We start from the raw sequence: 27,673 nt of genomic DNA, 5'->3' as shown, positions 1-27,673 counted from the left end.
GGAAGAAATTACACCTTTCCCATCGTAGTTAAAATGGAAGTTTTTAAGTATCTAAAATTTAAAAAGTCTAATTCTGCAAGAATTTTTCTTAACAAATGAATACCCACCACCCATATTATCTAGTCAAAATAGCATGTCCACGACAGTAATCATTTGCCTAGAAATTACCATCACTAGTTAGGTCATTAAGAGCAGCGTAGGCATTGCTAATCTTTAAAGAAATGCAGTATTTTCCCAACTGGGAAGTTTTTAGAAAATGTCTTGCTAATTGCTATTAACATTTTTAATCATTTTTCCTCAGAAACCCACAATCTGCCAAAGCAACCTCCACTTGCCCTAGCAATGGGACAGGCCACACAATGTCTAGGACTGATGGCTCGATCAGGAATCGGATCCTGTGCATTTGCCACAGTGGAAGACTACCTACATTAGCTATGCATTTAAGGGGCTCACACGTATATTGTGGCGTATAGTCAACACGGAAGTAGACCAGCTCTGCTGATTTGAAATTTAGATTTTTTTAATTATGTACTGGGGACAGGTTTTTGTCGCTTTACATTGCTTCCTAGTTTACAGCATGATGCAAATGATTTTCTAACTTGGTGTTAGGAGAAATTATTTTCCATCTTTAACCTCTTAGTTGTCTAAGAGTTAAATATTACTGAATTTCAGACGTTCAAATTGATCATCACAAATCCTTTAAAAAGAATTACCTAAAAGAAACCAAAAAATCCTGCCGCCTTTGTTTGGGGGAGAGGGGGGGAAGGAGCCGGAACAAGTTGTGTTTGTGTTAGCATGTGGGTGACGTATACTTCAAATCGGGAGATGCTCCGACCCCCACTCCCATATAAGCATTCAATCAGTGTAACTTGCAAAACGCATAAACATCCGACAGTTTGAATTTATAGTGTTGATGGAAGAAATCATTTTTAATGTGTACTGTAAAACTTGAAATACTCAGGAGCTGAGTGAATATGTTTGTTGCTACTTACAATCCCGACCTGTTAGTCCCAGTAGTTTTGTTTTAACATGGTCTTTTTCAACTTTGTTTCCTGTTCAACTACAGACGACTTCTGTTGTAGACTCACAGTTTAACTGTTGTATTATAACAGTATTACATGTCAACAGTGTGGTTATGACCTTTATTTATATAAAAACCAAATATTTAGTCAATTTACCGTGTCTTAATTTAATCTTTGTACACCTTCCATTTTTAAGTGCTTAAATGAGTACTATATTGCAATAAAAATGTAGTGATATAATTAACCAGCCATTAAAAATTTACTATTACAGATACTAGAGTGTCGAGTTTATATATCAGGTATCTGCATACTTCTGATTAATATAAAATTAGAGCAATTAAAATGAACGGTTTCTACTGTAAATCTGAGTTCTGCAACCTAAGACTGTCTTCAGTGTATCGGCCTCCCTGGATTAGGGTCAAACCTGATATTGTGGGTGCTGCAGCAGAGAACAGGAAATCTTCTATTTTTATAAAAACTACAGTATGGCATGGGAGTTGCCCGTAAAGTAACCAAGATAACCATATCCTTTGGTTGACTTTTAACTCTGTATGTACACGGAGGCTTGAATTTTAAGAAGAAATAATTATACTTAGACAAACTCTGTCAGTTACTTCTTTCCTATTCTGTATTCTGTAAAACAAATTCTCACCAAAGCACCAGAACATGTGCAAGATGAAAGCAGCTGAGAGCTGCAGCTGGAAAGCCCCAGCCGTCCGCTTCCCCTCTCACCCTGCCGCGCACCCAGCACTGCAGGGGGGAAGACGCGCGTCCGATTAAATGCAAGAACACTCAGCAAAAGGAAAACAATTCCTTTGAAATTGCTTTTTCTTCCAGTGTAATCCTCAGAGATGGCAAGGCACCCCTGTACTCCAGAAGGATGAAATGTGGTGGGGGGGCTTCCCCCAGAAGATCTAGGACTTTTGCAATGACCCCCCCTCAAAACGATTTTTATAAATGATTTATTAGATTTTTCAGAAAAACTCACTGTCTAAACCACATAACTAAGTACTATATACATAGAAGTACATACAAGTTCTCATTCTTCATTTTGCTTTACTTCTTGGACGTTTTCATCTTTCTGACCATCCACCGTCTTTTAAACCTCTTTGCATTTTGTTTTTTTTGGGTTCCTAAAATAGAAAATTTTGTGCAGTTAAGAATATTAGATATAAAATTCCCAAGAAATAATTCCAAAGTTTTTAAGATTCTATGAATACTAGAATTAAGTCTATTAAATCAGATTGTACAGATGTACGTACATACCACACCGATCTATTTTTCAGAAGCACCTTTCCCATACTAATACAGAAGGCATTATAAGGAAAACGTCGATGCTTCATAATTATTTACTGTTTCCTTAAAAAAGAGCATTTTTCGATATTTAAAAAACCAAAACTAAGAATAAAGCTGGATCTTACCCCAAGAATTATTCAGAAACTGGGCTGCAGCCTTTTTCACTGGTAACCTCTTATTTTCAAGAGACAGGAACTTATTTACTAGAAAAGAGAATTATTTATCATTTTTGTTTAATTTGCAATAAACAGAGAAACAGTCTGTAAAGAACTTACCAGTAGTTCTGTTGGTTCCTGGACCATACAAAGAATTCTGTATAAAGGCCTTCGCTGCTTCCTGCCTTGAATCTCTCAGATCTTGATCTTTTAGCCTTAGAGCCAAGTAGCTTTTATTCTGGCTGGTGACCAACACAAAAGGTCAAAATGAGCAAGTCTGATAACGTGCTTACTTTGAAAATAAAGAGCATTTTTGCTGTTACTTCAAATAGTGAAAAACCAAAATCCTAATTTTGTATGTGCACAGATAATGAATAAAACTAAATCACAGGGCTATTTTCTTTTACTAGAAATAGACTAACATTTATGTTTTAGTAGGCAAATATTCTTATATAAGCATCTGAATTGGTTTTCCCACAGAGAATCTAATCTGAAACCACTACTAATTAAAATATTTCTCCACATAAGCCACTACTTTAACTCCCTTCCGTCACCTTTACATTCTCTGTAGAAAGAGAGAAGACTCTTACCCGACAGACTGTACTTTTTGTACTTTTTCTTTAGCATTCTTGGAATCACTTCCTTTTTCATAGTCTTCCTTTTTCTTCTGCAAATTAGCTAAAAAATTGAGTTTTATTTCTAGTTAGTACTTATGTAAAAATAAAGCAGAAACATTTACTGGAGTTCACTTTAAATATCTACTCATACCAATTTCGGTGCAATTTTTATTTGTAAGAAATAGATAACAGGTCCAAGCTACACTCTCTCCGGGCCAGTAACATTTGGCTTCAGATATCTACAGATGCACTGACACTTACATGAGCAAGTTGTTTAAATGAGAACAGTTCATACCTTCTTTCAACTTTCCTGATGGTTTCTTTATGCTAAGGACGAACAATAAAAATACTGATAAGTATGGCAGATAGCAAAGATTACTCCACTTATTACACAATTTCATCTGGCTTTACAAATAAGATACCCCCTTTCATTACCACCACCCTCAGTTTTTACTCAGGATCCGTTTTGGAAAGTGAAAGTCCCTCCTGATGCATTGCTACCAATTCCCAAGCTAGTATATTCTAGGATGGAGTGTCTTCTCAGAATTTAAGTTGTGAAGGCATATGAGCAAACTTGACTACAGCAAACTGCTTCTACTGAACAGTTAAAGACTTAAGAAAAAAGCGTGTTACATACAGAGTATTCAAAATATGAAGTGAAAGGTGGTAGGATGGCATCCTTTAATTTGGAGAAATCACAGGATTAATTCAGCAGTTCGGGCACAAACACGAGGATGGAGACAAGGACCAGCCTCAAGGAGTACTGGTCGAATGGAGACAAACGTAAGCCGACAAAATACAACTGGAGATTTCCATACGGAAGCACTTGCACAGTAGAAAAGCTATACAAAGGAGGAAGCGATGGGGTGGGGGGTAAGAGAAGGAAGAGGTGACATTTGAGCTTGGTTTCTACAGAGAAAAGGGGAGTGTGCCGCCACGTGCCTCCGAATGTATATATCATTCAGGATCTGAGTAACTCCGGAAAAGTTTTTACTGAAACTTAAGAACCACCGGCCTAGGTAAAAAATACGGGACTAAACTTCTGAACTTAGCGCATTTAGGAGGGACACCTGGGGCATTAAAAATTACCCCATATTTAGAAGTCTAAATCTGTTACAGTTTGATTTCATGGGATAGATGAGGAAGAGGACAACAGCATTTGCCCTTAACCATTCAATAGAGGGCAAAGCTGCTAAATGAATGAAGCGGTAGCAGCCAAGGCAAGTTCGGGACAAGAGGACCTTCAGGAGCCTGTGGACACGTGTCTGCTACTCCACTAAATGCTAAGTCTCCACACTTATTTTATTCAGCACCATCTACCCTGCCCTTAGCACAAGGACAGGAGCACAAGCATTTATTGACTAAACACCCTGGAATCAATAACTCAGAAGCTAGTTAGCTATAGGAATGAACAAAAAGAAGTGGTAAAAGGCTGAAAAGTGGAAAGTTAATTCCCTCCACCTTTCCCACCAAATTCAAGTATCTACTGCCTAGCTTTTTACTCTTTTATTCTATTATGTGGATTCAAATAAACCTGTGTACCAATCAGTAACAGGTGTACGTAAGCAAAGTGTATGTAACAAGATGCGCTACTTACATAGTCGGTCCAGCTGTAGTTAACTTCTCTAGAATGTTATCTGGAAGGAGTTTTCTTTTCTTAGATAAAAAGATTTAAAAATCAGCAGTGAGGTACATGACAGTATGCCCCGACTTGCTTCTGAAGTTTCTGATTTTAAGGACAGTTTTACATCTAAACGAATGAATTAGGGTGAGCCCTGCCTCGACTATCTCTAAGTTGTGGGAAGACAGGGCCCACGAAACAACCTATTCCACACTCTCCGGGAGACTTGGTGAAGACTGGGAAGGCTGCCCACCGCAGGCCAGCCCAAAGGCCACAGTTCTACAATGAGCTCAATTAAGTCCCGTCCACCTGGAGTTCGTTCTCTGCGGCCCATCTGCCAAGCGTCAGAGAGCAAAGCGATCATACTCCATGCCGTACAGCCCTCCGCTTACAAAGTACCTCACATAATTCTCACTGCAACCCAATTTCGGATAAAGAAACGACCTCCGCGAGGCTAGACGACTAGGCTGTCATAGTGAGCTGTCCCAAGTGGGATGAACCCTCCGAATCTCGAATTCACGACTCTTCATTCCCGTTTTCATTCGGTGGACAGCAAAGAGCTCAAGCGCCTTTGTTTTCCCCGTTGCCTGAAGGCGTATTAGCGACTTTCCCCCGCCCCTAAGCCCCCCCAGCTGGGGCACCACACGGGAAATCAAACCCGGCCCGGTGTTTTAAAAGGCAGACGCCTCCCTACCCTCTAACCTTTTGTTCGATGAACAGCTCCTCGCGTCGCTTCCTCTTCTCCTTCAGGAGCGTTTTATCCCTGAAAGAGGGACAAGTTAGTGCGGGGCGACACGCGCGGGACGGGAAGGGGCGGTTCTCCCGGCCGGCGGCGAGCTCCGAACCTGCGCACCGCCTCCCGAACCCGCCGTTCCTCTTCTCGTGCTTCCGCCTGGGCGCTGGCGAAAGTCAGCTCCTCCGGGGCCTCGTCGTCAAACTCGTCGTCCCCTTCCTCGTCTTCTTCCTCCAACGGCTCCGCGGCCGCGCCGCTGCTGGGCTGTCCAAGCAACAGGCCGTGCTCCGCCTCCTCCTCCTCCTCGGAGGCGGGCTGGCCCTCGTCCACCATCGCCGACGCCGGGGTGCGGGACGCGCGCGGCCGGAGCTGCACCATGGCCCGCGCAGCGCCTGACCGTCTGGCCTCTGACCCGGAAGCAACGCGCAAGCGCAGCGTGACGTGAAGAGCGCGCGACGCGAGTTGCGTCGCCCCCTGCAGGTGCAGATGAGGAGACAGCAGCGCGACGGCGGAGGAGCATGCGCAGACGGGGAAGGGCGTGGTCAAAGGAGAGCGGAGCGTTGGCGGGGGCGGGAATGTTTTCTCTCCTACTCCGGGAGGTTTCCCCGCCTGGGACGCCACCTGGATTTCACCCGGCCCTGAATAACCGACTGGAGTTCCCGCAGTGAGAGCAGGTCGGGATGGCGCTTGTTTCTAGGAGGGGAAGAGCCATCGTGAGACCTCTGGGAAGCTGACAGCAGGGTTGTCTGGGTCTCCCCTCCTCCAGTCCCGCTGCCACGGGCTATGCCGTCCAGGAGCACAGAAACCTGTGACCACAAGCTCCGGTGGCCCTACCTAGCACCGGGATCCACTTGGTCCTGTTAACCTTAAAAAATAAAACTCCCAGTTATTTTATCAGCAAAAAAAATGGGTTTCTTCGGGAATCGCAGGGAGTTGCCCGAAGAGCAAGCTGTTGGCAAAACCATAGGCAAGTCCCCCAAACTAAAGAGTGGATTCTCTTTTATAGAGGAGCCGCGAAGTTGGGAGAAGCTGTCATAAACAAAAAGTCCACTGGAGTAAACGGGATTAGAAATACAGTGGCTTCTCATTGGCTGGGCTGTTGCTGGGGAAGGAGGAAAGTCTTTCTCCCGCTGGGATCCACCTACTAGGTCCACCATCTCTTCCTGTCGGATTTGCAATTAAGGGCAAGTGGTAAAGCGTGAGATCTCCCCCTGCCCTACCTCCCAACTCCATTTTAGTGAGATTTCCCCTTATTAACTTTCACATTGAATCCAATTAGTATTTGTAGATTCGGCTCCCTTCACCCCCTGGCCCCCCACAGAAGTGGCATTTCCTTGGAAGGGAAAAATTTTTCTGTAGCAACAGGACGTGATGCCTTTCAGTCCTTCTGGCACGGACAGTAACAAGTTGACAGATGCAGGCTTAAATTGATGCTCAGCACCAAACATGTGCTTGGTGACCTCAGCCACCGTTTCCCAGGCTTCCCTGACCACCTGTCCCTGGACTGTCCACACCTCTGTTAACACCAACACCGCTCCCTAATAGCTTATCATCCGACTCCCACATTAGGATGTAAGCTCTGTGAGAACAGGGTGCCCGCCTGGTGCCCAGCTCTAACCCCAGGACCTGAACAGTGGCTGGTCCAGCGCAAACCCTGTATCTGGTGAAAGAATGACTTCTCCATTGCTTAGTGAATGCAACCCTAGCGCTGCTCTCTATCCCTCCACCCCCCAGGTAGATTTCATTTCTTGGCATCCTCTCTGTGTTTATCTTCTCCCACCATTGTACAACATGAAATGACTCATCACTCTCTCAACAAACCAAGCTGTTGCACACTTGCTATGCATTTGTACGTGCTGTTTCCTCTACTGAAAACCCTCCACGTGGAACCATTTACACTTCCAAAACTGCCACCCAGGCTGACTTCCTCTTAAAGCCTTCCAAGCATCTTAACATTGACCCCATCCCCACTCCGCCCATCCCTAATTGCATTCTTCTCTGAATCTTGCACAAATTTCTTTACTGTAGTTTCCATTCTGTAAAATAGTTCACATGACAGTTGTCCCAACAATTCTGTGACCTCCTTGAGGGTAAGGTCCATATCTTACTGATAATTTTATTTCTAATGTCTGTCATAGGGTAGACATTCAATAAATATTAAGTTGAATTAAATATCACATACATCTTGTATTTTCCAGTTTTTCATCTTCTCTAACAAAACCAAAACATGAACAAAAATGGCAAAACACAAAAACAAACAAAAGAAAGAGAAAGAAAGAAAGAAAGAAAGAAAGAAAGAAAGAAAGAAAAAAGAAAAAGAAAGAAAGAAAGAAAGAAAGAAAGAAAGAAAGAAAGAAAGAAAGAAAAGAAAGAAAGAAACCGCTGGTACCAAAGGCCCAGGATGAGAGGAGTTGCAAAGAATAGTTATGAAATATCGGGGCCTTGGTCAGATGGAAATTACAGATTAAAAATATAATCAGACTCACTGAGACAGTGTGCTAACTTTCATCATTGCTAACACTAGGAAAATGTATGAATTTAACTTCGAGAAGTCCAACAACCTATTAACAGTGAATGATGGTATTTCAGGTAGAAAAACTGCATTATAAAAGGCCCCCTTCTGTGTCCATGTCTTGACCCACTCGTGCAAAGTGTGAATCAAGCCCTCGGGAGTTATGAGCATCCCTCTTGCCCATGCAAAGAACCTCTGGGATTTATTTAAAGTTATGACTTGCAAATGCAGTACAAAGTTTTATGTGACTGTGTCTTGCCCGCTCGTACAAAAGCCAAGGGGGTATCATTAAATGCAATTTTGTTAGGGGCTGAGGCAAAGTGGCCCACATGTATAATGACCCAGGGAGCCAACCTGATCCGAGGGACCTATGCATGTATGACCTCCCTACGCTGTTTACTAAAGGCCACTTCTCCCAGTCAGACCAGACAGCAGGCATTCCAAGGGCCTTGGGGGCAGCATTAGGTAGTGAGACTTGAGCAGAGAGCTGTATTCTTACTACTTGACTCCAAGGTAATATGAACATAAGTTTTTCAAGTCCATGGGGGAAAAAAAAAACTCCAGAATTCAGTGTCTGGGAAAGCTTGGTGGGCCCCCGCAGGGACCGTATGCGTCTGTGTTTATGATATTGAGAAATAGTCAACCATCACCTCTCTCTTTCCTCCTTGGCTGCTAAAGAGGCCAGTGCTCAATTTTAGGCAGCTGTGTTTATGCTTGGGTCCATATATTTGCATCATTTATTTTTCTCACCCTGATTTTCTATCTCGATGCTACTTTTCTCTTCCTTCCCTGCATGAGTTCTTGTTGTAAGCTATCCCACACACTGAGAGGTAAGGCAGCCAAACACAGTAAACAATGAAAAGGAAAAGCCCCCAACAAAGACAGCTCTTGGGGTAAGATCTTTATACAATAAATGACCTACCATAAAGAGTGATTTTATTTTCCACCAAAACTTGGCAAAAATCAGAACTACCAAGGTTTTACCCCTCTACTCCTGTGTCCAGATCACAACCATTCAATCAGGACAATTACTTTTTAAAAAGATACTCTAATCACAAAATTTCCACCTTCCAATAACCAACCAAACATAAGAGATATCTTATGTTTAAGTCCACACAAAATACGATGCGTTACCTCGACTCTTCTCTGACTTCCTCTAAGAGTGTTTGCTATTGTTGCTTCTAGGCCCCGTCACTTATCATCAGGTGGAATTCCAGGCAGGGGACTCGGAGGGTATTTTTAGATTTTCCAGTATGTAGCTCACTGTCCCCGTGACTGTTTCTCCTCTGTTTGTGGCCCGGTACGTAGACATACTACAATGTCTTCTTTCCCCAGGACAACTAAGAAACATTCTCAGTTTCGTGAGGAGCAAGGGCTTCGGGAAGAGTGGTACCACATGGCCCCTGGAAATGAAACCTGAAATAGGACAATAAGCAGAGTTAGAAACACGAAGGGGCTACTCCAGCAAGTCACACATTTCTTAGTTACATCTGAAGCAAAATCCCAATTCTCACAAATACGGTACTATGAACTTCGTTCTTCCTTTTTTCACCTAGTGTCTGATAACTCTAGACGTAGACATTTCATTATGGGTTGGTCCCAGTGATCAAGGGAATTTGGGAAAGCAACTGCCTGGAATTTAGGTGCTATAAACAATTTTATTTAAGGGATAGGGGAGACAGAATTGCAAAGTACATTTTGTGATTGTATGGCCAACCTTGTAACTGAAGCTGAAATTTTACGAAGTCTATATACTAATTACAACAGCACTCTCCTGCACTAAGGACACGAGAAAAACAACCTCGTGCACCACGCAGACCACGAACATTTTAGCTGAGTGAACAGACTCTCAAGTCCTCTTTTGGACCTTATGACTAACCCTGACTTACAGTCAGAGAGTAGCAACAAGCAAAAAGAGCAAAGAGGAGAGAGAAAGAAGAAAAATTCATTTCTGCTTCCTTCAAGGAAAAACATAACAGGAAGAAGAAAAAAAAAAGCCCAACTCTGAATGCAGGATTCAGAGTATCCTGGAAAAAGCAGGATTTTCTAGTGTATTCAGAGGAAAACCAATTGAGCATAATTAAAAATGGAAAAGCACATGCTCGAGGTAATTCAATATTCACGTTGTTTATTCTTTTTTTAAAGATTTTATTTATTTATTTGGCAGACTCTCTGAGCAGGGAGCCTGACATGAGACTTGACCCCAGGACCCTGGGATCATGACCTGAGCTGAAGGCAGACGCTTAACCAACGGAGCCACTCAGGAGCCCCCATATTGTTTATTCTTGACACAACACAGATCATAAATGCCTGAGACCTCAAATACTCTTCTCTCTGGACAGAGTGCCACTAATGGACATCCCCAACCAGGTGACATCTCCACTCCTCCTGCCACCAGAAAGCTCCTCACATGCAGAGTTATAGCCCCTTAAGGACTTCCCAAAAATTACAGCCAGGCTCTCCCCAAAATTATAGCTGTCATGGAGAACTTTCCAGAAATTCCCATAGCCTCAACTTGTATATGTTCTCCTTCCTAAGAAAGGGACTTTTGAGTGTTCCTTTCCACATTCATCCTTCTCCCACTTTGCAAGAGCAAGCTGGTCCCCGCACCCCCGTCCCCCCAAACCGTACAGCGATGTCTTTTCACAGAGTGTGAAAACATATGAGGGGCCAGATAAAGGGACGTTTGAAATGTTGGTGTAGGTCTCGGCAAACAAATGGTTTCTAGAGATTGGGCGACAAGGCATCCTTAGGCAAAGAAGGGCCATTTTGTTCCTGCTTTCCATAAAACTGAAAGAGGGTCTGGTCTGATAGGACTGTCAATGAACAGATCCCTAACTGCGATACAAAATTACAGTGTGTATTTTGGCATATAACTCGGAAAGAGGTCCAAAATCTGAGTGGCGATGCCATAATCAAATTCCTTTCATTCCTGGTGAATTATGTGGCTCACATTCTCAGGACCTACGTCTCTAAAGAGCAAAAGCTAAGAATTACAATCAACATTGGAAAGGTGAAATTTAGTTTGGCCAGGAAAAATCTGGCCTGCCCTCCCTCATATTGGGTAGAATAAGAGACACAGATGAAGCCAACTGCAAATAGGAAACAATATTTTTTCCCCAAGACGATGTACAAAGTATCATGACAACTCCCTTCTTTGAGTGACTACTGCTTTTTTACTCACGGAGGAATTCCATAGTCTAAAATCATAAGCTAGCAGAAACTGCCGTTGGAAATTGCAGCAGGAAAGGATAAATGTGCTTGAAGCATCGAAGCCACTTTGCCACCGAGCAGCAATCTTGCTTTCTAACCCTGGGACCGAGCTTCACAAAGGGGCGTCTGGGCAGTGTTGCCAGTCTACCTTCGATTTGCGGTCTCCAGGGAAACAGGACCCTGCGTCCACATGGCCAGCCAGACGGCACTTGACTCCCACACAGCCCTGCTTGCTGCTCAGACTACCAAAAACAGCTTCATTTAAATTTCACCTAAACTCCACCCTCCCTCCAAATCCTATAATAACTGCACCTTTTCCTTCGTTTGGGGACACGCGCCCTGTTCCTCCCTCATTTGCAGAGAGCGGGCACAGCTGAGCTGACTACAGGTTAGTTTCTGGTGACTTTCTGGTGGATCGGGCTAGAACAGCGTGAACTCGGACTCCTTCCCACACTCAGCCAGGGACACAGGAACTAATCCGAAAAATTCATGTCCTATAAATCTATGAAGAGATGCATTTCCAGTACGATTTCACTTTTATGGAATTATTAACTAAAATGTATCATTTATTTGTTGTTTTCAACAGCTATCCCACAAATTACTGTTCGTGATAGTTCAACCTGGAGGAATTTTTTAATAAAACATTTTTTAAGTTTTAAGGAAACTGAAAACAAATGATTCAGACCACATTTTGCTGCAGAAATATCATAGGATGGTCAACAAAAGATTTTTAAGCATAAAAATATATTACATGAATATACATTTCTGTGGTGAGAGTAGAACGGAAATACAAGATCAAGGAGGAAAACAATGAAGGTTGTTAAAAAGGGCTTGTGTATCTGCTCTGTAAGTACATGACTGTGTGTGTCCAGTGGTGGCGACATTCACCCCGGATATATTTAAACCCATGATAATGGTGGTTTTATTATAAAATGACTATTTTATTTCCAATACACTTGGAATCACATCTTTTTTGACTTTTTCAAAACAAAATTTTAGATGTCAAGTTTAAAAGAGGTACATGAGGAAAAGTGCTTGAAGACTCATGTTGTAGCACCCCGCGCCCCCCAACACACACGCCATCCCCATCTCCCCAGCAGCAGGGTGACCAGGACCACTGGGTTTCCTCTGGAATCTGTTCATGCCACTGCTACTGGTTAATGTGATTATCTAATTTTAGTACAAATTATGCAATAAACCCAAAAAATACAGTTGTTAAAAGATGGTTGCTCCTAGGAAAATTTGATGTATACATTGGAGAAGCATGACAGGTTACTAAAAATAATTCTATTAAATTAGTGTAGGTGGGGGACGCCCAGGTGGCTCAGCTGGTTAAGCATCTGCCTTCGGTTCAGGTCATGATCCCAGGGTCCTGAGATCGAGCCCCATGTGTGGCTCCCTGCTCAGCGGGGAGTCTGCTTCTCCCTCTACCCCTCCCCCCACTTGTGTGCTCTCTCCCTCTAACAAATAAATAAATAAAATCTTTAAAAAATAATAAGAAATAAATAAAGACTAGGGGGAAGGCTGCTTCACAAATTTCTTTTCATAAGTTCTTGTGGCACTTTAAAAAAGAAAAAAAAAAGCAGAAAAATACCCAAACCAGAGGTTGGAATCCAGTGTTTTCCCAGACTCCCAGATGATAAGAATCACCTGGGCCACTTGTCAAGTATACAAACAGTCCTCACGCCCTGGAAATTCTGATTCAGGAAGTCTAGACTAGCGCCTTGGGATCTGACTTTTGGGGGGAGGGCTGTTTTGTCTTACAAAATAAGGGCTGGGGTGATCTTAATCTTCAGGGGCTTCTTGGGGACCACTGGGAGGATCAGGCGCATCAGGGACACACAACAGGGGACCTGCTCACATAAAAGGCCTTCAGCTCTAGCAAACAAAGCAAAACGAACGCAGAGTTCTGCTATAAATGAGCATATTTTTAAATAAATAACATTAAGTATTTTTAAGTATCTTTAAGTATATTTTGCTAAGGCATCTATGTGTCCTTTTAAAATTATTCTGACGTTACATGACTTCGTGATGAACAGACCAACCAGGAGCCCAGCTGCGCGAGCTAAGAGTAGGGCCCCTACTGCCCACCCTTGACTGTCCAGCCAGGCATCGGACTTCCTATCAACTGCAGTCAACCACAAATTAAAAGTAAGCTCCTGGGGGCGCCTGGCTGGCTCAGTCAGTTAAGCCTCTGCCTTCGGCTCAGGTCAGGATCCCACGGTCCTGGGATCGAGCCCCGCATCGGGCTCCCTGCTTGGTGGGGAGTCTGCTTCTCCCTCTGCTGGCTGCTCCACCTGCTTGTGCTCTATCTCTGTCTCTCTCTCAAATAAATAAAATCTTTTAAAAAAATAGAAAACTACAAGTAAACTCTTTACACTCTTGATGAGCAAATAATTAAAGCAATCTATAAAACCATGTCCAGCTAAGAACTCTTTACACTGGCAGGTCACTTTCTTTGGGGGCACTTCTTCCCCCGCAGGAACGTGTTACTTCCTGACCGTACTGACCCCCTCTTCTGGGACGTGCCCTTCCCTCCCTCAACTCCGGCCACACTGACCTCCAGTGCTGTCCCTTCCACCTCCCAGGCGTGCATGGCTTGGGGGCCTCCGCTCTGGGTGGTCCTGTGTCTGGGACACTCTTAGACGATCTCCTTAGCTAGCTCCTTCCCCTCCTGCAAGCCTGCCCAGACATCTTCTCAGTGAGGCTTACCCTGACTACCCAGCTGAATCCTGCAACCTGTCCGCTCCCCTCCAGCTCTACCTTTGCCACAGCCTGCTGCCCTTCTCCCCTGCTATAGCATTTGCACGTTTATTATGCTTCCTGTCCACGGTTTGCCTCCACCACTAGAATGTCATCTTCACATGGTAGATGGTTTGGTTTACTGGTATGTCCTATCCTGAGCACCTAGAACAGTGTACCTAGTACCTAGGACCGAGTACATAGTACCTAGTCCATAGTAGGTACTTAATAGATAGCTGTGGACTTCAACTGAATTCCAAAGTTTAGAGAAATTCAAAGATGAACGTGGTGGTCACGGGGCACGGGAGGCCCAGGGTGCTTGCAAGGGCCTGCGCACCATCTCTCAGGCGAGCACAAAACCCATTCCTGTCTCAGCAAATGCACAGACGTTCATGCGCCGAGGACCCCGGGGTTGAATAACAGTCAAAACCTTGAAGCCCAATCTGAAAATACCTCGGATCTACTCTAACCGTGACAGCTCCTCAGAACTCATCCAAGACAACCACTGGGGATGCGGACAATGACAGAAACAAACCAGAGCTATATTAGTACATTTCAGTGGGAGGCAAATTCTGTGAGTCCGTCTCTAAATTAGAATTGGGGCAAGGAATCTCAACAACTTGAGCAAGGGTCTCAGGTGTCCTGTGAGATCCAAGTTGAAAGCGTAGGCAGCATCCCTGCTCCCTGTTCAGGTAAAAGGAAATTAGGTTAAAAGGACGTATTATCCCAGTTTTCATCCCTCTCGTTAACCTAGAGCAGTAGTTGGCAAACTTCTTCTATAAAGAGCCAGAGAACATATTTCGGGCCTAGCAGGCCAGACGGTGCCTGCAGGAATGACTCAGTTGTGTGGTTGCAGGTGCAAAAGCAGGCATGAACAGTACAGAAACACAGGGCCGTGGCTGAGTGCCAATAAAACTTTATTTACAAATACAGACACTGGGTGATTTGGTCTACAGGAAGCAGTTTGCTGAGCCCCGACCTCGCGTAAAATTCAACCCAAATCTATCACGCATGAGATGGAAGAGAAAATTCTGCCCTTGTCAAACTGTGTGTTCGAACGCTCTATCGCTCTAGGCCTGGTTCCCGTTTGAAAAGTTGAGAAGGGTAAGAAGATCACCTGCATCTCTCGGCATCAGCTTTGCTGACCCCTAGATAAAAGCATGACTGTCTGCCCTGGTCAGTTACGCTCCTCTGGGAAAATTCCAACCAACAGAAACTGGTTCTTGTAGTCAGTGCCGGTCAGTGAGGAGCTTGTCAAATTTGATCCAAGTTTCTAACGAGCAAGTAGCCGGTGTGTCTGAAAGGAGACGTGGCAGCTTTTCAGGACGTGAGGCTGAACGATTCTGGCTGAGAAAGAGAAGCAGCCGAGTCAGGTCTGCACTTTTAGGAGGCCCAGCTTAAGAAAGGATATTCTTAAATGCCAGGAGTCTCTTAACTCGCAGGAAAACTACCACGTTCAATTTCCTCTGAAGACACGCACAACGGAAGCCCCGTAGCTGCTGGTCAGGCTGGGCCATGAAAGGCCAGCTCTGGGCTCGGGGAGCACTCTGCTTTTATTTCCTTCTTTTTCCCTGTCTGCATTCTGTTACTTTTCTACCGTGATGATTTGTTTTCATTCTTTCTACTTAGTAGAGGTGAGCTGGAGATCCGAGGACTAAAAATAAACCACATGAGAAGAAAGCGACCGGGGATGCAGCTCATTCCCTCCTTCAGAAAGGTGATGCCACCCCGCTCTCGGAGGGTCCCGATGCTCTTTCAGGCACACGAGGGGCCTAAGCTGTCTGGCTCTGATGTTACTTCTAATGACGCATGCTACTCCAGGTGCCACAATGCATATTAGACGCTTCGTGTCTACTTTTCAGGGCATAAGTTAGAAGAGAATTTAATTTTTAATAGGACAGCTTCATTGAGATGTAATTCACATGTAATCTGTTTGTTTAAAATATATAATTTAATGGTTTCTTTTCCTATCGTCACAAAATTATACGACCATCACCACCATCAACTTTAGAACATTCTCATCACCCCGAAAGGAAACCTGTCCCCACTAACGGTCACTTCCCATTCCTCCCTACCTGAACCCTAGCAGCCTCCCATCCACTGTGAGTCTCTGTCGATTTCTGGATATCTCCTATAGATGGAATCCTAGGATTTGTGGTCTTGTGTGCCTGGCTTCTTTCACTTAGTGTAGTGTTTTCGAGGGTCATTCATGCTGTAGCCCAGATCAGTACTTCATTCTTTTCACAGCTGAATAATATTCCAGTGTATAAATACCAAATTTCCTCTAGCCACGCATCAGATGAAGGACACTTGGATTGTTCCCACTTTTGATTATGAACCATGCTGCTATGATCACTCGGGTACATGTTTCTGTGTAGACATATGTTTTCATTACCTAAGAGCATCGTAGGGTCCTATGTTAGCTCTGCATATAACTTTTTGAAGAACTGCCAGACTGTTTTCCAAAGCAGCTGTACCATTGTACGTTTCCACCAGCAATGGATGACGGATCCAGTTTCTTCACCAACAGTTGTTGTTGTTTTTTTAATTCTAGCCACGCTAGTGGGTGTTAAGTGGTATCTCATCGTGGTTTTAATTTGCATTTTCCTAATCTTAATAATGTTCAGCATATTTTCAATATGCTTATTGACCATGTGTATATATTTGGAAAAACATGTATTCAAATATTCGGTCCATTTCTAAATTGGACAATCTTTTTATTATTGAATTGTTAGAGTTCTTTATATATTCTGGATGCGAGTCCCATATCAAATATTAAACTTGCAAATATTTCCTCTCATTCTGTGGGTTGTCTTTTTTACTTTATCGACGGGACCCATTGAAGCACAGAGGGTTCTAATGTTGATGGAAAGCTAAGTCACCCATTTTTCTCATGTTACTTGCACTGCTGATGTCATATTACGGAGGCTTTGACTAACCTGAGGTCACAAGCACTTACTCCTATATTTTCTTCTAAGTATTTTGTACTTTTAGCTCTTATATTTAGGTCTATGATCCATGTGGGTTAAATTCTGTATGTGGTATGAAGAAGGAGTCCAATTTCCTTTTTTTGCAGGTGGCACTTCAGCCACTCCAGAACCATGTGTTAAAAGGACTACTCTTTTCCTGAATTGTCTTCCAAAAATGTCCTTTCCAAAAATCAGTTGCCCATACACTGACAGTTTATATCTGGACTTTCAATTCTGTCCGTATGTCTATCTTCATGCCAGTGCCATGCTGTCTTGATAACCGTAACTTCGCAGTAACTTTGGGGTTCTTCAACTTCATCCTTCTTTTCGTTTTGGCTCTTCTGGGCCCCTTGCCCATTTTAGGATCACCTCACCAATTTTAGCCAAGAAGCCAGCTGCAATTTTGTTGGAGAGGAGCTGTATCTGTAAATCAATTTGGGGAGTACCGCCATCTTAACAATATGATGTTGTCTGGTCCACGGACATAAGTGTCCTTCCACATGTGTAGATCTTTTCATTTCTTTTACTGTATAGTTTTCAAAGACTCTGTTTTACATAGAAGGCAAGTTTTTAAAAGGATGTCTTCCTCGTTCCTACCACTTACCACTTACCAATGAAGAAGTGGGCCAAGGACACAAATGGTACTGATTAAAAAGACACAGAGGAGATTAGATTGAGCCAAGCTCACCCAAAGAGGGTCATCAGGGGCATTTCCACACAGTCTGTGGCACATTTTTTATCCCAGTGAAGACTCAGAATGCTGGCCCTCATCCTGGCTGCCCGTTAGAATCATCTAGGAAGTTTATGGAAATCATGATGCCCAGGCTACACCTGAGGCCAGGTACATCAGAATCTCATGCATGATGCCCAGTCATATTTTTATTTAATTTAATTAATTTATTTGATATATATTATTTGACATATATATTTATTTATTTGATATACATTATTTGATATAGAGAGAGACAGAGAGCGCACGCACAAGCAGGGGGAGCGGCAGGCACAGTGGGCAGAGGGAGAAGCAGGCTCCCCGGTGACCAGGGAGCCTGACACGGGGCTCGATCCCAGGACTCTGGGATCATGATCTGAGCCGAAGGCAGACGCTCAACTGACTGAGCCACCTCAGGCACCCACCAGTCGTTATTTTTAAATATGAAGCTGAGGTGACAACCACTGGCTAACGTAATGCTAACAAGTTTCAGTGAAGTTTTGTATTTTATTTATTTGTATTTCTTTGCGAGTTATGTATTTTCTGTAAGAGCACTGATGCAGGTTATGTTCCACCTTATTCTAGAAAGGAAATAAGCAGACCGATAAAAATATATAAACAATTAAAAAGGGAAGACAAAAGGTGAAAAAAGGTGAAAGGTGAAAAAAGAAAGCAAAATGAAGATAAGGATAAAATAGAACTCAGAATGAGGCTAAAAACACATAGTCTGATGGTCTCCACTTTCCACACAAACATGGGAGACAGGATCAGCACCACGACATGGCCCCAAGTACTAGTTCTGAGGATATCTGGCAATTTGGCAGATATTTGGCAACAAAACCAAAGAAGAGCTCACCCAGGCCACCCCCCGGGGGAACAGCGGGTCATGAAGGTCCGCACGGGCACCTCCCCGGCTGTGTGCTGGGTATTCAACTCACCTATGCCTAAACGCCATTACCGACTCTCCCTGAAAAATACAAATGAAAGCCAAGCCTACAGAATCCAAGAACTTTGAAAATGTTCATCAAAGAACTTTCAAAATGTGAACCACAAAAGCCCTAAGGCAAATTCCCTGGAAAAAGGCACAGCTGCCTTTGGTCTACAGGTAACGATATTTTGTTCTTCCATCAAAACAGACCAAATTAGAAAACATAAACTGTGTCTCTTTTTGTTTTAATGAGAACAGTAGGTAAAATCCGTTTAGACGACGTAGCTACATCTGCTCAGTACCTTCTATCTCCCACCTTGGTGACCCCCGTACCTGAATCTGTTGGTGGCTGGGGTGGTTTCCATGTTGAATTCCGCCACTGGCACTCCCCGCGCAGACACCTGGGGCGCGAACATGGCGGCAGGATAAACCACGGAGGAAGTTCCCACCTACGAAGCAAACGAAGGGAAACGGACAAGTGACCTCATTACAGGGGAAAGAAACATTCTTTCAGAAAACATTACATAAACTCAGGCCGGTTTGCGGTTACAGATGTGAGGGAAGCTAAGCAGGGTGGGATCAATGGGGCGCTTCTGAGGGACAGATGGAAAGCTGGGAGGCACCCTTTCAGCTGATCACTAGAAGAATGTGCTGGAAGACAAGGAGCACAAATGGAGAGAACGGCAGACGAATGGTTCGGTTTTGTTTCTGCTCTGGGAGGCGATGCCAATAATCCATGTGTTTTTTTTTTTTTTAACATTAGAAAATTCAAAGAAATAGATACGTGTCATTCATAATCCTCCTACCCCAAGATAACCACTCTTCCACATTTTCATATATATTCTTTCAGGTTTTTCCCTACAAATACATATTTACAAATGTGCTTTCCAAGAAAGGAAAGACCAGATTATGCTGTACGAACCAGCTTTTCTCATTTGATCATCAGTCATGAGCACCGACGCGACACTGGGACGCGCTCAATAAACACTGGCTGAATGAATATGCGCCCATGAGAAAGCGCTTCTGCTTTTAAAGACACATTAAGGAAGTGCTGAAATATGCACACCCTTTGTCCAGTTACGTCCACTTCTAGGGAAGTACGCCCTAAGGAAAAGGTCTGAAGAGCATGCTCAGAAGTTATATCTAAGAATATTCACCGTAGCATTATTTAAAATACCAAAATGTGAAATGGCCTCAATGTCCAAAAACAGAGGATTGGTGAAATATCTCCTTTTACAGCCAAGCAACAGAACACCATGCAGCCAATTAAAAGATGATGCAGATTTGTGGATATACTGACATGGAATATACATGAATAAGGTTGTTTCAAACCAGAACGTACAGTCTGAACCCATTTCTGAATTTTAAAACAATACGTATATATCTGCATAAGAAAAGGTCTAGACCAGGGGTGGGCAAATGATTTTCTGTAAAGGGCCAGATAGTAATTTTTTTAGGCTTTGTAAGCCAGACAGTCTCCATCACAAATAGTCAACTCTGCCATCACAGTGTGAAAGCAGCCATAGACAATACAGAAGAATGGACATGGCTGTGTTCCAATAAAACTTTATTTACAAAAACAAGTGGCAGCCCAGATCTGGCCCAAAGGCCATAGTTTCTCACTTCTGATCTAGAAAAAAATATATACTAAAATGCTAACAGTGGCAATTTCTGGATGATAGAGTTATTGGTGATTTCTAATTTCTTCTTTATAATTTTGTAGTTTTTTTGTATTTTCTCAAATTTAATAATGAGCATAGAGTACTTTCAAAATCATGGGTTTTTTTTGTTTTTTGTTTTTTGTTTTTTGTTTTTTTTTTTTGTGGTGGGAAGAGGCTTTGTGAAGCCCAAGACATGGTCTTACATAGTTTCGCATTCAAGATCAATTCACATTCATGGTTTCTTCATCTTTCCATAGGGTACCACAGGACATCTCAACACACAAATTAGGAGGGGGAAGGAAGGAGAGGGAACAGAGAAGAAAGGAAGGGGGGGTGGGAGGGAGGAAAAACACTGAACTCCTACCCTAGTCCTGGTGTTCCAGAAAATCTCAAGGATCAGGGAAGGGAATGACCTACCACTAGACATAGGTCGCAGAGGGTCAGCTCTCTGTCAACCTCCTCCAGAATGGCAGGATCCAGGTTTTCTCCAAACCACACCACGTGAGGTCTCAGCAGGCCGCCGCACCCTGCCTCTTCACACCTGTAAGAACATTGACCTTCACCCAACCCCAACACCTGCCCCGCCAGGTCTGCCCAGGTGGATCAGAGGAAGGGCAGGGGTACCCCAGATCCAGTCTATCCAGATGGGTGGCTCTGATCCTTCTTATTGTCTATTCCTCCACTTCCAGACCATGTGAGCTTATCCTGAATAGAAAGTACTCATTTTAATGGCCCTCATCAAGTTTTTATTTTGTCTGGATGCACTGGGTTGCTGACAAATGTGTGTCGGCCAACCTTCACATTTCCTTTCTAAACAGTGTTTAAAAACACAGACAACAGGCCCAAAATGGAGTCACTTGTGCTAAGCCCCACGTCAGTCAACCAAGACGTAATACCTCTTCGCTAGAAAGACTTCCTTGCCCTGCCTCCTTCGGCCTTTGAAAGTCTTCCATTGTGTGTGGCTCCTCAGAGCTCCTTCCTGTCTGCTAGATGGCATGCTGCCTGATCCGTGAAGCTCGGATCAAGCCAACTGGATCTCCAACATTGACGCGGTTGGATTTGGGGTTTTAACAGCAGCTTTCTCTTTCCCAGCTACTTCACCACATGCATCGGTGTGGCTGCCTGGGAGGAACCTGGCACAGACCTGCCTCTAACACCCCAACCACCTGCTGGTCTCATCAATGACCTCCTTTCTTGTCTCCTCAGATTCACCTTTTTCTTGCCATAACCACAGCCAAGTTCTCCAGGGCCAATTACCAAAACCCTCTCAAGGGCCTGTTGTCTGTCTTTTTAGAATTCGATAATGAAAACCCTTACTAAGAATCATGAAGAGAGTTCTGTGGTTAAATAAACCAGTGAAATATTAACATATAACCACTTTTTAAGGAGGAACAGTGTACTTCAGCATATGAAATGCACTGAGAAGTCCTGCAGGAAAGCAAACATACTCCAACTTTGTTTAATCTGTGGTTTCCAGATTTATTTGAGCACATAACATCTTTTTTTCAAGTAATGCCCTTCAACATCACATGGATCCAGTGCTCTATGAAATAGTTTAGGAAACACTGTGGTAACATCTGGCTTTGAAAAACTGAGATAAAAAAATCTCTCTAGGGTTTATCGTAATCTATAAAAATCCTGTTTGGTCCTGTAATTTCACCTTTGCAAGACCTTTTACTGCCTTCTTTCCCCTGGATTGATAACACTGATGACGACGAGGAAGGTGAAGATAATACAAGAGGCCGGCCTCTACACGTTATACACACCAGATACGCACCTGGAGCATCAGGTCTGCCCAGGAACCTTCCAGACCTCAAATTCTCCCATCACAACACAAAGCAAAAAGAGACCAGAAAGAAGCAGTTTCTCACCGCGTTTGGTTCGCCTTTGCCTATTTGCCCTTGGTCTCGTAGGTCAGGACTGGTTTCTGCACTGATGCCTGGGTGGCTCAATCAGTTAATCGCCTGCCTTTGGCTCAGGTCATGATCTTAGGGTCCCGGGATCGAGCCCCACATCGGGCTTCCTGCTCAGCAGAGAGTCTGCTTCTCCCTCTCCCTCTGCTCCTCCCCCCTACTCATGCTCTCTCAGGCTTTCCCTCTCTCAAATAATAAAAAAATCTTAAAAAAAAAAATAAGAGACACCTCACAAAATGAACTTAGATTTTGATTCCCTTCTTTTTTTCACAATCTGGAAAACCAAACACAGATCCACGTTTTTTTTACCCACCGGGGAAGTTTCTCCACTGGGATCCTGGCATCTTGAGTTTCAGGGTCTGGAGCACTGAAGTAAACAGTATTAGAAAAGAAACTGTCATTGGTATAATCAAAGAACAAAGAGATAACATAACCCAGTAAGTCTGGATATTTGCCTGGCAGCATATGGTTCAAAACCCATAATTAGTACACGTTAACTCAGAAGGGCACAAGAAGGACAGACACCAAGCAGTTAACCACTGTGACTTTACCTCAAGAGACGGAACTTCTATGTGGGGAGGGGATGGAGCAGCCGGTGTGTTAAGGGGGAGTTTCATGATACGCACTGTATACGTCCTCATAATTAGACTCTTCTGCACTGATACTGTATTAATATATTACTTGTATAATTTATACTGATTTAAAATGACCAGGTAAAATTTTTCTCAATATTCCGAGTCTACTCTTATTTTTTCCCTAATTATAATAATAGTACATGTTCATCACAGAATTGTAAGAAAAGTCTAGAAAGTTATAAAGAAGAAATCAACATTTCCCATCATCCCACCACTCTTGATAATCACTGGTAATATTTTGTTGTATTTTCTCCTGGTCTTTTACCTGTATACTGATACACCAACACGAAGGGGGTGCGTTGTGTGTCTGTGTTGGGATCGTATTAGATAAGAGAGCCTGTGGTTTTCACTTAGCATCGTAAATTCTGAGCAAGATATTTCTTTTACCATTTGGCTGTACTGTATCTAGTCTAATTTCTCACAAATATCCATAGGAATCCTAAGCTAACGTTCAATTCCCTTACATTTATATTCAACTGAAAAGAGAAAACAGCACACACTCGTTCCGGAGGGCAGGATAATTACCCTTTTCCTGACAAAGCTGGACAAATTGGACTCTTGTAATTCTCAGCCACGATGCCACAAGAGGTACAGCGAGTTTTAAATAAGCTACCTGAAAAACACGAATTAAACAAGACCAGAATTTGGTACAATCAAGAGCAATTGTCTCCATGTCTGAAAGGGTACAGAATGATTGCGTTTTTATGGGTTCATTTTAGCAGATGGGCCTGCCCTAGGTATCGGGAAATGCAAAGGCGTGTAGCGGTCCTGAGCAAGCTGATAGCACGTGCCTCCCGGACTCTGCAATCTGGAAGGAGAGAGATAAATCACTTACCACCTGATGAAGGAGCTCTCGAATGACCCCTATGAGCAGGTGGATTTGAAGCGGTCAGCAGGGTAGGTGCCGCCAAAGTAAACCGAAGGGCCTGGTTTACCAAGTATATGATTGATAAACCTTCCATACCTTGGATGTATTTGCAAAATCTTAATTTCAATCTAACAAATTTTGAATCTTTTCTACAAAAGCAGCTCAGTAAGTACATAACCGATTACTACATGAAGCAAATAATTGTTAAAACTAGCGACCATTTCTTGAGCTGACACGATAACAGTGACTGTAATTCCTCAGATGTTCGCCTTGTGCCCAGCACCGCGCCGAGCCCAGCACACGTCAGAGTGCACGTGCGTCGCTCCGTTCTGTCCAGCATTCCTTCCTCGGGGAGCCATCTCTCTCCCTCCCCAGGCCGAGTGGATGGAGCTGTCGGTCCCATCCCAAAATACACGCTAAGGCCCACGCTCCAGACCGGTCCAATCACGGTACCTAATCCACTTTGCAGCCTTTGGCCGAAGGGAGGGATGTGACCCAAGCAAGGCCATCCCCAGCTTCGTTCACTGGCCTGGGGCACGGAGGCAGAAGAAGGGCAGGGGGAGAAGTGGGGCTTTCCTTGGGGAGGGAGAGCGGGAGGCGGGGCGACAGAGGACACAGCGACGTCAGCCCCACCCTAAGACTCCTCAGTTTTGTGAGTCAGTGTCCCTGCGTTGTCCGTCTTACTACAGCCGTCTTCCCTCACGGTCCTACCACGGGTCCTACCACTGGTACCGGGCCGGACGGCAGGTGCACGGTGGCTGTCGTAGCCCGCACTCGCACACCTGCTAATGGGGAACGGTGATGGGTGAGGGGTGTGCAGGGACTTGCTTGTTACTCTCGGTGGCCTGATGGGACAAACGCCAGCCCTGGCCATTTCAGCCGACGAACCACTGAGGGGCCATTTGAGGAAGAAAATGAGTTCTGGATGTTTTTATACGCACAAGCATATTATGTTTTATGTGCCTAAATGTGATATCGTTTCTAAAACTCTGTGTCTAAGTAAGTTTGCAAACTGCTTCTGTCAGTACAAAATGACAACTCTACGGGATAATATAATATCACGGTTTGGGCAGACTATTTTCTTTGTAAGGGTCACATTAAACATGTGATGTATCTTGGAGCTCCTGGGGGGCTCAGGTAGTGAAGTGTCTGATCTCAGCTCAGGTCCTGATCTCGGGTTTGTGAGTTCGAGCCCCGTCTTGGGCGTGAGGTATCTTAAAACTGGTGGCATCTTTAGTTTAATGAAAGGCAGGGCTTTCTTTTGTTTTTACCTAAGTTAGAAGAGAGTTCTAACAGTCTGCAACCTCCGAAATTCCAACAAGATGCACATATTATCTTATTTAATCCTTAAAACAACTATAAGATAGATGTTAACATCCCCATTTTAGGGCGCCTGGGTGGCTCAGTCGGTTAGACATCAGCCTTTGGCTCAGGTCAGGATCCCGGAGTCCTGGGATCGAGTCCTGCATCGGGCTCCCTGCTCAGCCAGGAGTCTGCTTTTCCCTCTGCCCCTCACCTCACTCAGGCGCGCTCTCTCTCTCTCCCTCAAATAAATAAATCTTAAAAAAAAAATCCCCATTTTATACATTTATACATGGCAAGTGACACCACCTACGTTCTGAAACTCCAAAGAAATGAGCCACGTGGACAGACCCTGTGGAAGAAGGTGCCCACGAGGCACGCAGTCGGCAAGTGGCTGACTATTGCTAGGACACAAAAGCGAGACGGGACCCAAGTGAACATTGCCCATTTCTGCCACTACCCCAGGCAGAAATGGGCAACTTCACTGCATACTCCCGGGATCACTGCTTCTGGAAATTCCACCATTAGAAATGCATTCCTTGGGATGGCAGTTTTGTAGGCTCTTAGATACAAATGCCCTTGGGAAGAAAGCTTGCATACCCAGTTATGCTCTTACATGAACAAATGCATTCGATTTTTGGTGAGCTCCAAGCCGGAGGAGAGGATTCCAGAAGATATGAAGGAAAAGGAGGATGTCATCAAGGGCAGAGAAGGGAAGCCAGCAGGATATAAGACAAACTCCACGGGCATCACAAAATTGGTGGGCTGGCTGCAATGAAGGTCACTGATCTGGCAGCTTCCCTAAAGGTCTGCCTGCTGAGCAGAAGCACAGCCTCAGGGGAGAGAGCCAACTGGGGACAGAGGGAAAGTCCATGGCTACTCCCAGGAATACCAGAGCCTTCCCGGGCACCTCCTGCTAAAGCCATAGTGGTCGGATGGCCGGAGCCGCCCATTTCCCCTCAGCCCAGCAGGACACTTGTCCCTCTGCTGTGTCATGCACACACCAGATACCTGGGCATCTTGTCAAAATGCAGATTCCCATTCAGTGGGTCCCAGGGGGAAATGGCAGGCCTTGTGTCTTGACATCTGAGTCCCCTCCCCACATGAGGGCCCCTCACCATGGATTTCCAGAAGGTTCTTGGTGCCAGCCCTGCGGTGCAGCTCATCTATGTTTTGAGTGATGACCGTGACCCGTCGGCCCTGCCCGTGCAGCCGGGCCTCACATTCAGCGATGGCGAGGTGCCCCGGGTTCGGCTCCTTGCTCAGCATGACCTCCCGCCGGTAGTGGTAGAACTCCCACACCAGGGAAGGGTTTCGCGCAAAGGCCTGAGGGGTGGCCAGGTCCTGGGGGTAGAGAGAAGAGGCAGGAGTCAAAGGGGGAAAGCCGGGATGCATCAATGCTCTGGAACACGGAAGCAGGCGGCTTCTGGAAGGCGCAAGCTGGAACAGACCTGCTGTAGGCCCGCGCAGTGTGGCAGACGCCAGACAGGGGCCCGGGCGCCAGCCTGAGTCTCGGTTTCAGGACGCACGCGAGACCGTGGGGAAACTGGTTTTAATTTCCCCACTTCCAAGGCAGGGCTATTGCCACCCGTCCCACTTACCAGTCAAGGAAGTTATGGACAATAATATGCAGGAAAGCGATTCAGGCTGAAGCCGCTTTTTCATGGAGCCCCACAATAGAGGAGGTCAATTTCAGTTACCCGGGAAAAGTACAATGCAAGGTGCCCACTTGAAGTACAATGGCCATAGCCGAGAAACTCAGTTCTTTATAACTGTAATTATATACACACTATAATTACATACAAACAGCTACACATATAAAAAACAGGATATATACTAACAGAATATATAAAAATATATTTTTAAAGGATGATGTCTCTTCTAGGATGGAAAAATCTCATCCACAGCGAAAGAGAGGACAGTCGTTGTTGTGTGGGGCTGCAAGCCAATGGGGAAAGGCCACAAGGGAACCTCTGGCCATGACTGAAATATTCTATATCTTGGGGCGCTTGGGTGGCTCAGTGGGTTAAGCACCTGCTTTCAGCTCAGGTCACGATCCTGGAGTCCTGGGATAGAGTCCCGCATCAGGCTCGCTGCTCAGCGGGGAGCCTGCCTTTCCCTCTCCCCCTGCTATGCTCTCTCGCTCTCTCTTTCTCTCAAATAAATAAATAAAATCTTAAAAAAATACATTCTATATCTCGATTGTGGCGGTGGTGGTATTAGGTGTTTGGTTGGACTATAAAGGTCACCCCCTTCTACCTGGTAGTACAGTCAGCCTTCACGTGGGGAGTGAATGGGGAGCAAACGTCTGGATTATCCGCATCCACCCCGTACGTCCTTCCTGCGCTCCACGCCCAGCACGAGCAGCCTGAAGCAGCTTACGGTGCCACGGGTGCCACGGGAACCTGTCTACGTGTGTCCTTGGAACACAGCTGGAGTCGGACACATTCTATCGACTTCTTTGCTTCCCCACAAACTCTGAGCTGCTCTGACACCACTGACCACCTCTCTTCTCTAGAAGGGCCCCCTGAGGCCTCCTGAGCCCCCACCCCAGCTTCTCTAACTCAGCGACTCCTCTTAAGGAGGAGGAGGAGGAAGGGCTGGTTTTGCTGTCCCGAGGGCTGCAGACTCAGAGGCAGTGGGGAGGTGGGAAGGGAGGCAGGAGAGGCAGGCACACGGGGTGTAACTTTGTAGAAATACGTCGTCAGAACTTCTGTCCGACTGCTTTGCCTTTTCCTTTCTCTACAAAGGGTCTATGTGGTACCAAGCTTTCTTCC

General features: G+C 44.6%; 3 protein-coding genes across 7 annotated transcripts in view; 1 reads left to right on the top strand and 2 right to left on the bottom strand.

Annotated features, from left to right (window-relative positions):
• RANBP9 (RAN binding protein 9) overlaps nucleotides 1-1,296 on the top strand; it is an 88,255-nt gene extending 86,959 nt beyond the window's left edge. For both annotated transcript variants that reach the window (XM_087858047.1, XM_045811710.2), the window contains one exon: nucleotides 302-1,296. In XM_087858047.1, coding sequence (XP_087714173.1) covers nucleotides 302-432 — 131 coding nt within the window. In that variant the 3' untranslated portion in view covers nucleotides 433-1,296. The remainder of the gene's footprint in view (nucleotides 1-301) is intronic.
• A 672-nt stretch (nucleotides 1,297-1,968) lies between these two features.
• Nucleotides 1,969-5,872, bottom strand: NOL7 (nucleolar protein 7). The gene is made up of 8 exons (XM_045811711.2): nucleotides 5,557-5,872; nucleotides 5,414-5,474; nucleotides 4,688-4,746; nucleotides 3,386-3,417; nucleotides 3,064-3,151; nucleotides 2,594-2,715; nucleotides 2,444-2,521; nucleotides 1,969-2,155 (listed from the first exon to the last, which is right to left on the bottom strand). Exons 1-8 carry the CDS (start codon nucleotides 5,820-5,822, stop codon nucleotides 2,079-2,081), a joined length of 783 nt encoding a protein of 260 aa, XP_045667667.1. The 5' UTR covers nucleotides 5,823-5,872; the 3' UTR covers nucleotides 1,969-2,078.
• Nucleotides 5,873-9,160: 3,288 nt separating this feature from the next.
• Nucleotides 9,161-27,673, bottom strand: part of SIRT5 (sirtuin 5) — a 31,948-nt gene continuing 13,435 nt past the window's right edge. For all 4 annotated transcript variants that reach the window (XM_045811539.2, XM_045811540.2, XM_087858049.1 and 1 more), the window contains 6 exons: nucleotides 26,015-26,240; nucleotides 23,252-23,339; nucleotides 22,405-22,458; nucleotides 20,596-20,719; nucleotides 18,851-18,966; nucleotides 9,161-9,372 (listed from right to left, as the gene is read on the bottom strand). In XM_045811539.2, the coding sequence (XP_045667495.1) occupies nucleotides 9,297-9,372; nucleotides 18,851-18,966; nucleotides 20,596-20,719; nucleotides 22,405-22,458; nucleotides 23,252-23,339; nucleotides 26,015-26,240 (684 nt within the window). In that variant the 3' untranslated portion in view covers nucleotides 9,161-9,296. The remainder of the gene's footprint in view (nucleotides 9,373-18,850; nucleotides 18,967-20,595; nucleotides 20,720-22,404; nucleotides 22,459-23,251; nucleotides 23,340-26,014; nucleotides 26,241-27,673) is intronic.

The sequence above is a fragment of the Ursus americanus genome, chromosome 32, assembly GCF_024610735.1.
Source record: "Ursus americanus isolate L20-20 chromosome 32, mUrsAme1.1.p, whole genome shotgun sequence".
Lineage (NCBI taxonomy): Eukaryota > Metazoa > Chordata > Mammalia > Carnivora > Ursidae > Ursus > Ursus americanus.
This window is presented reverse-complemented; position numbering and strand designations above follow the sequence as displayed.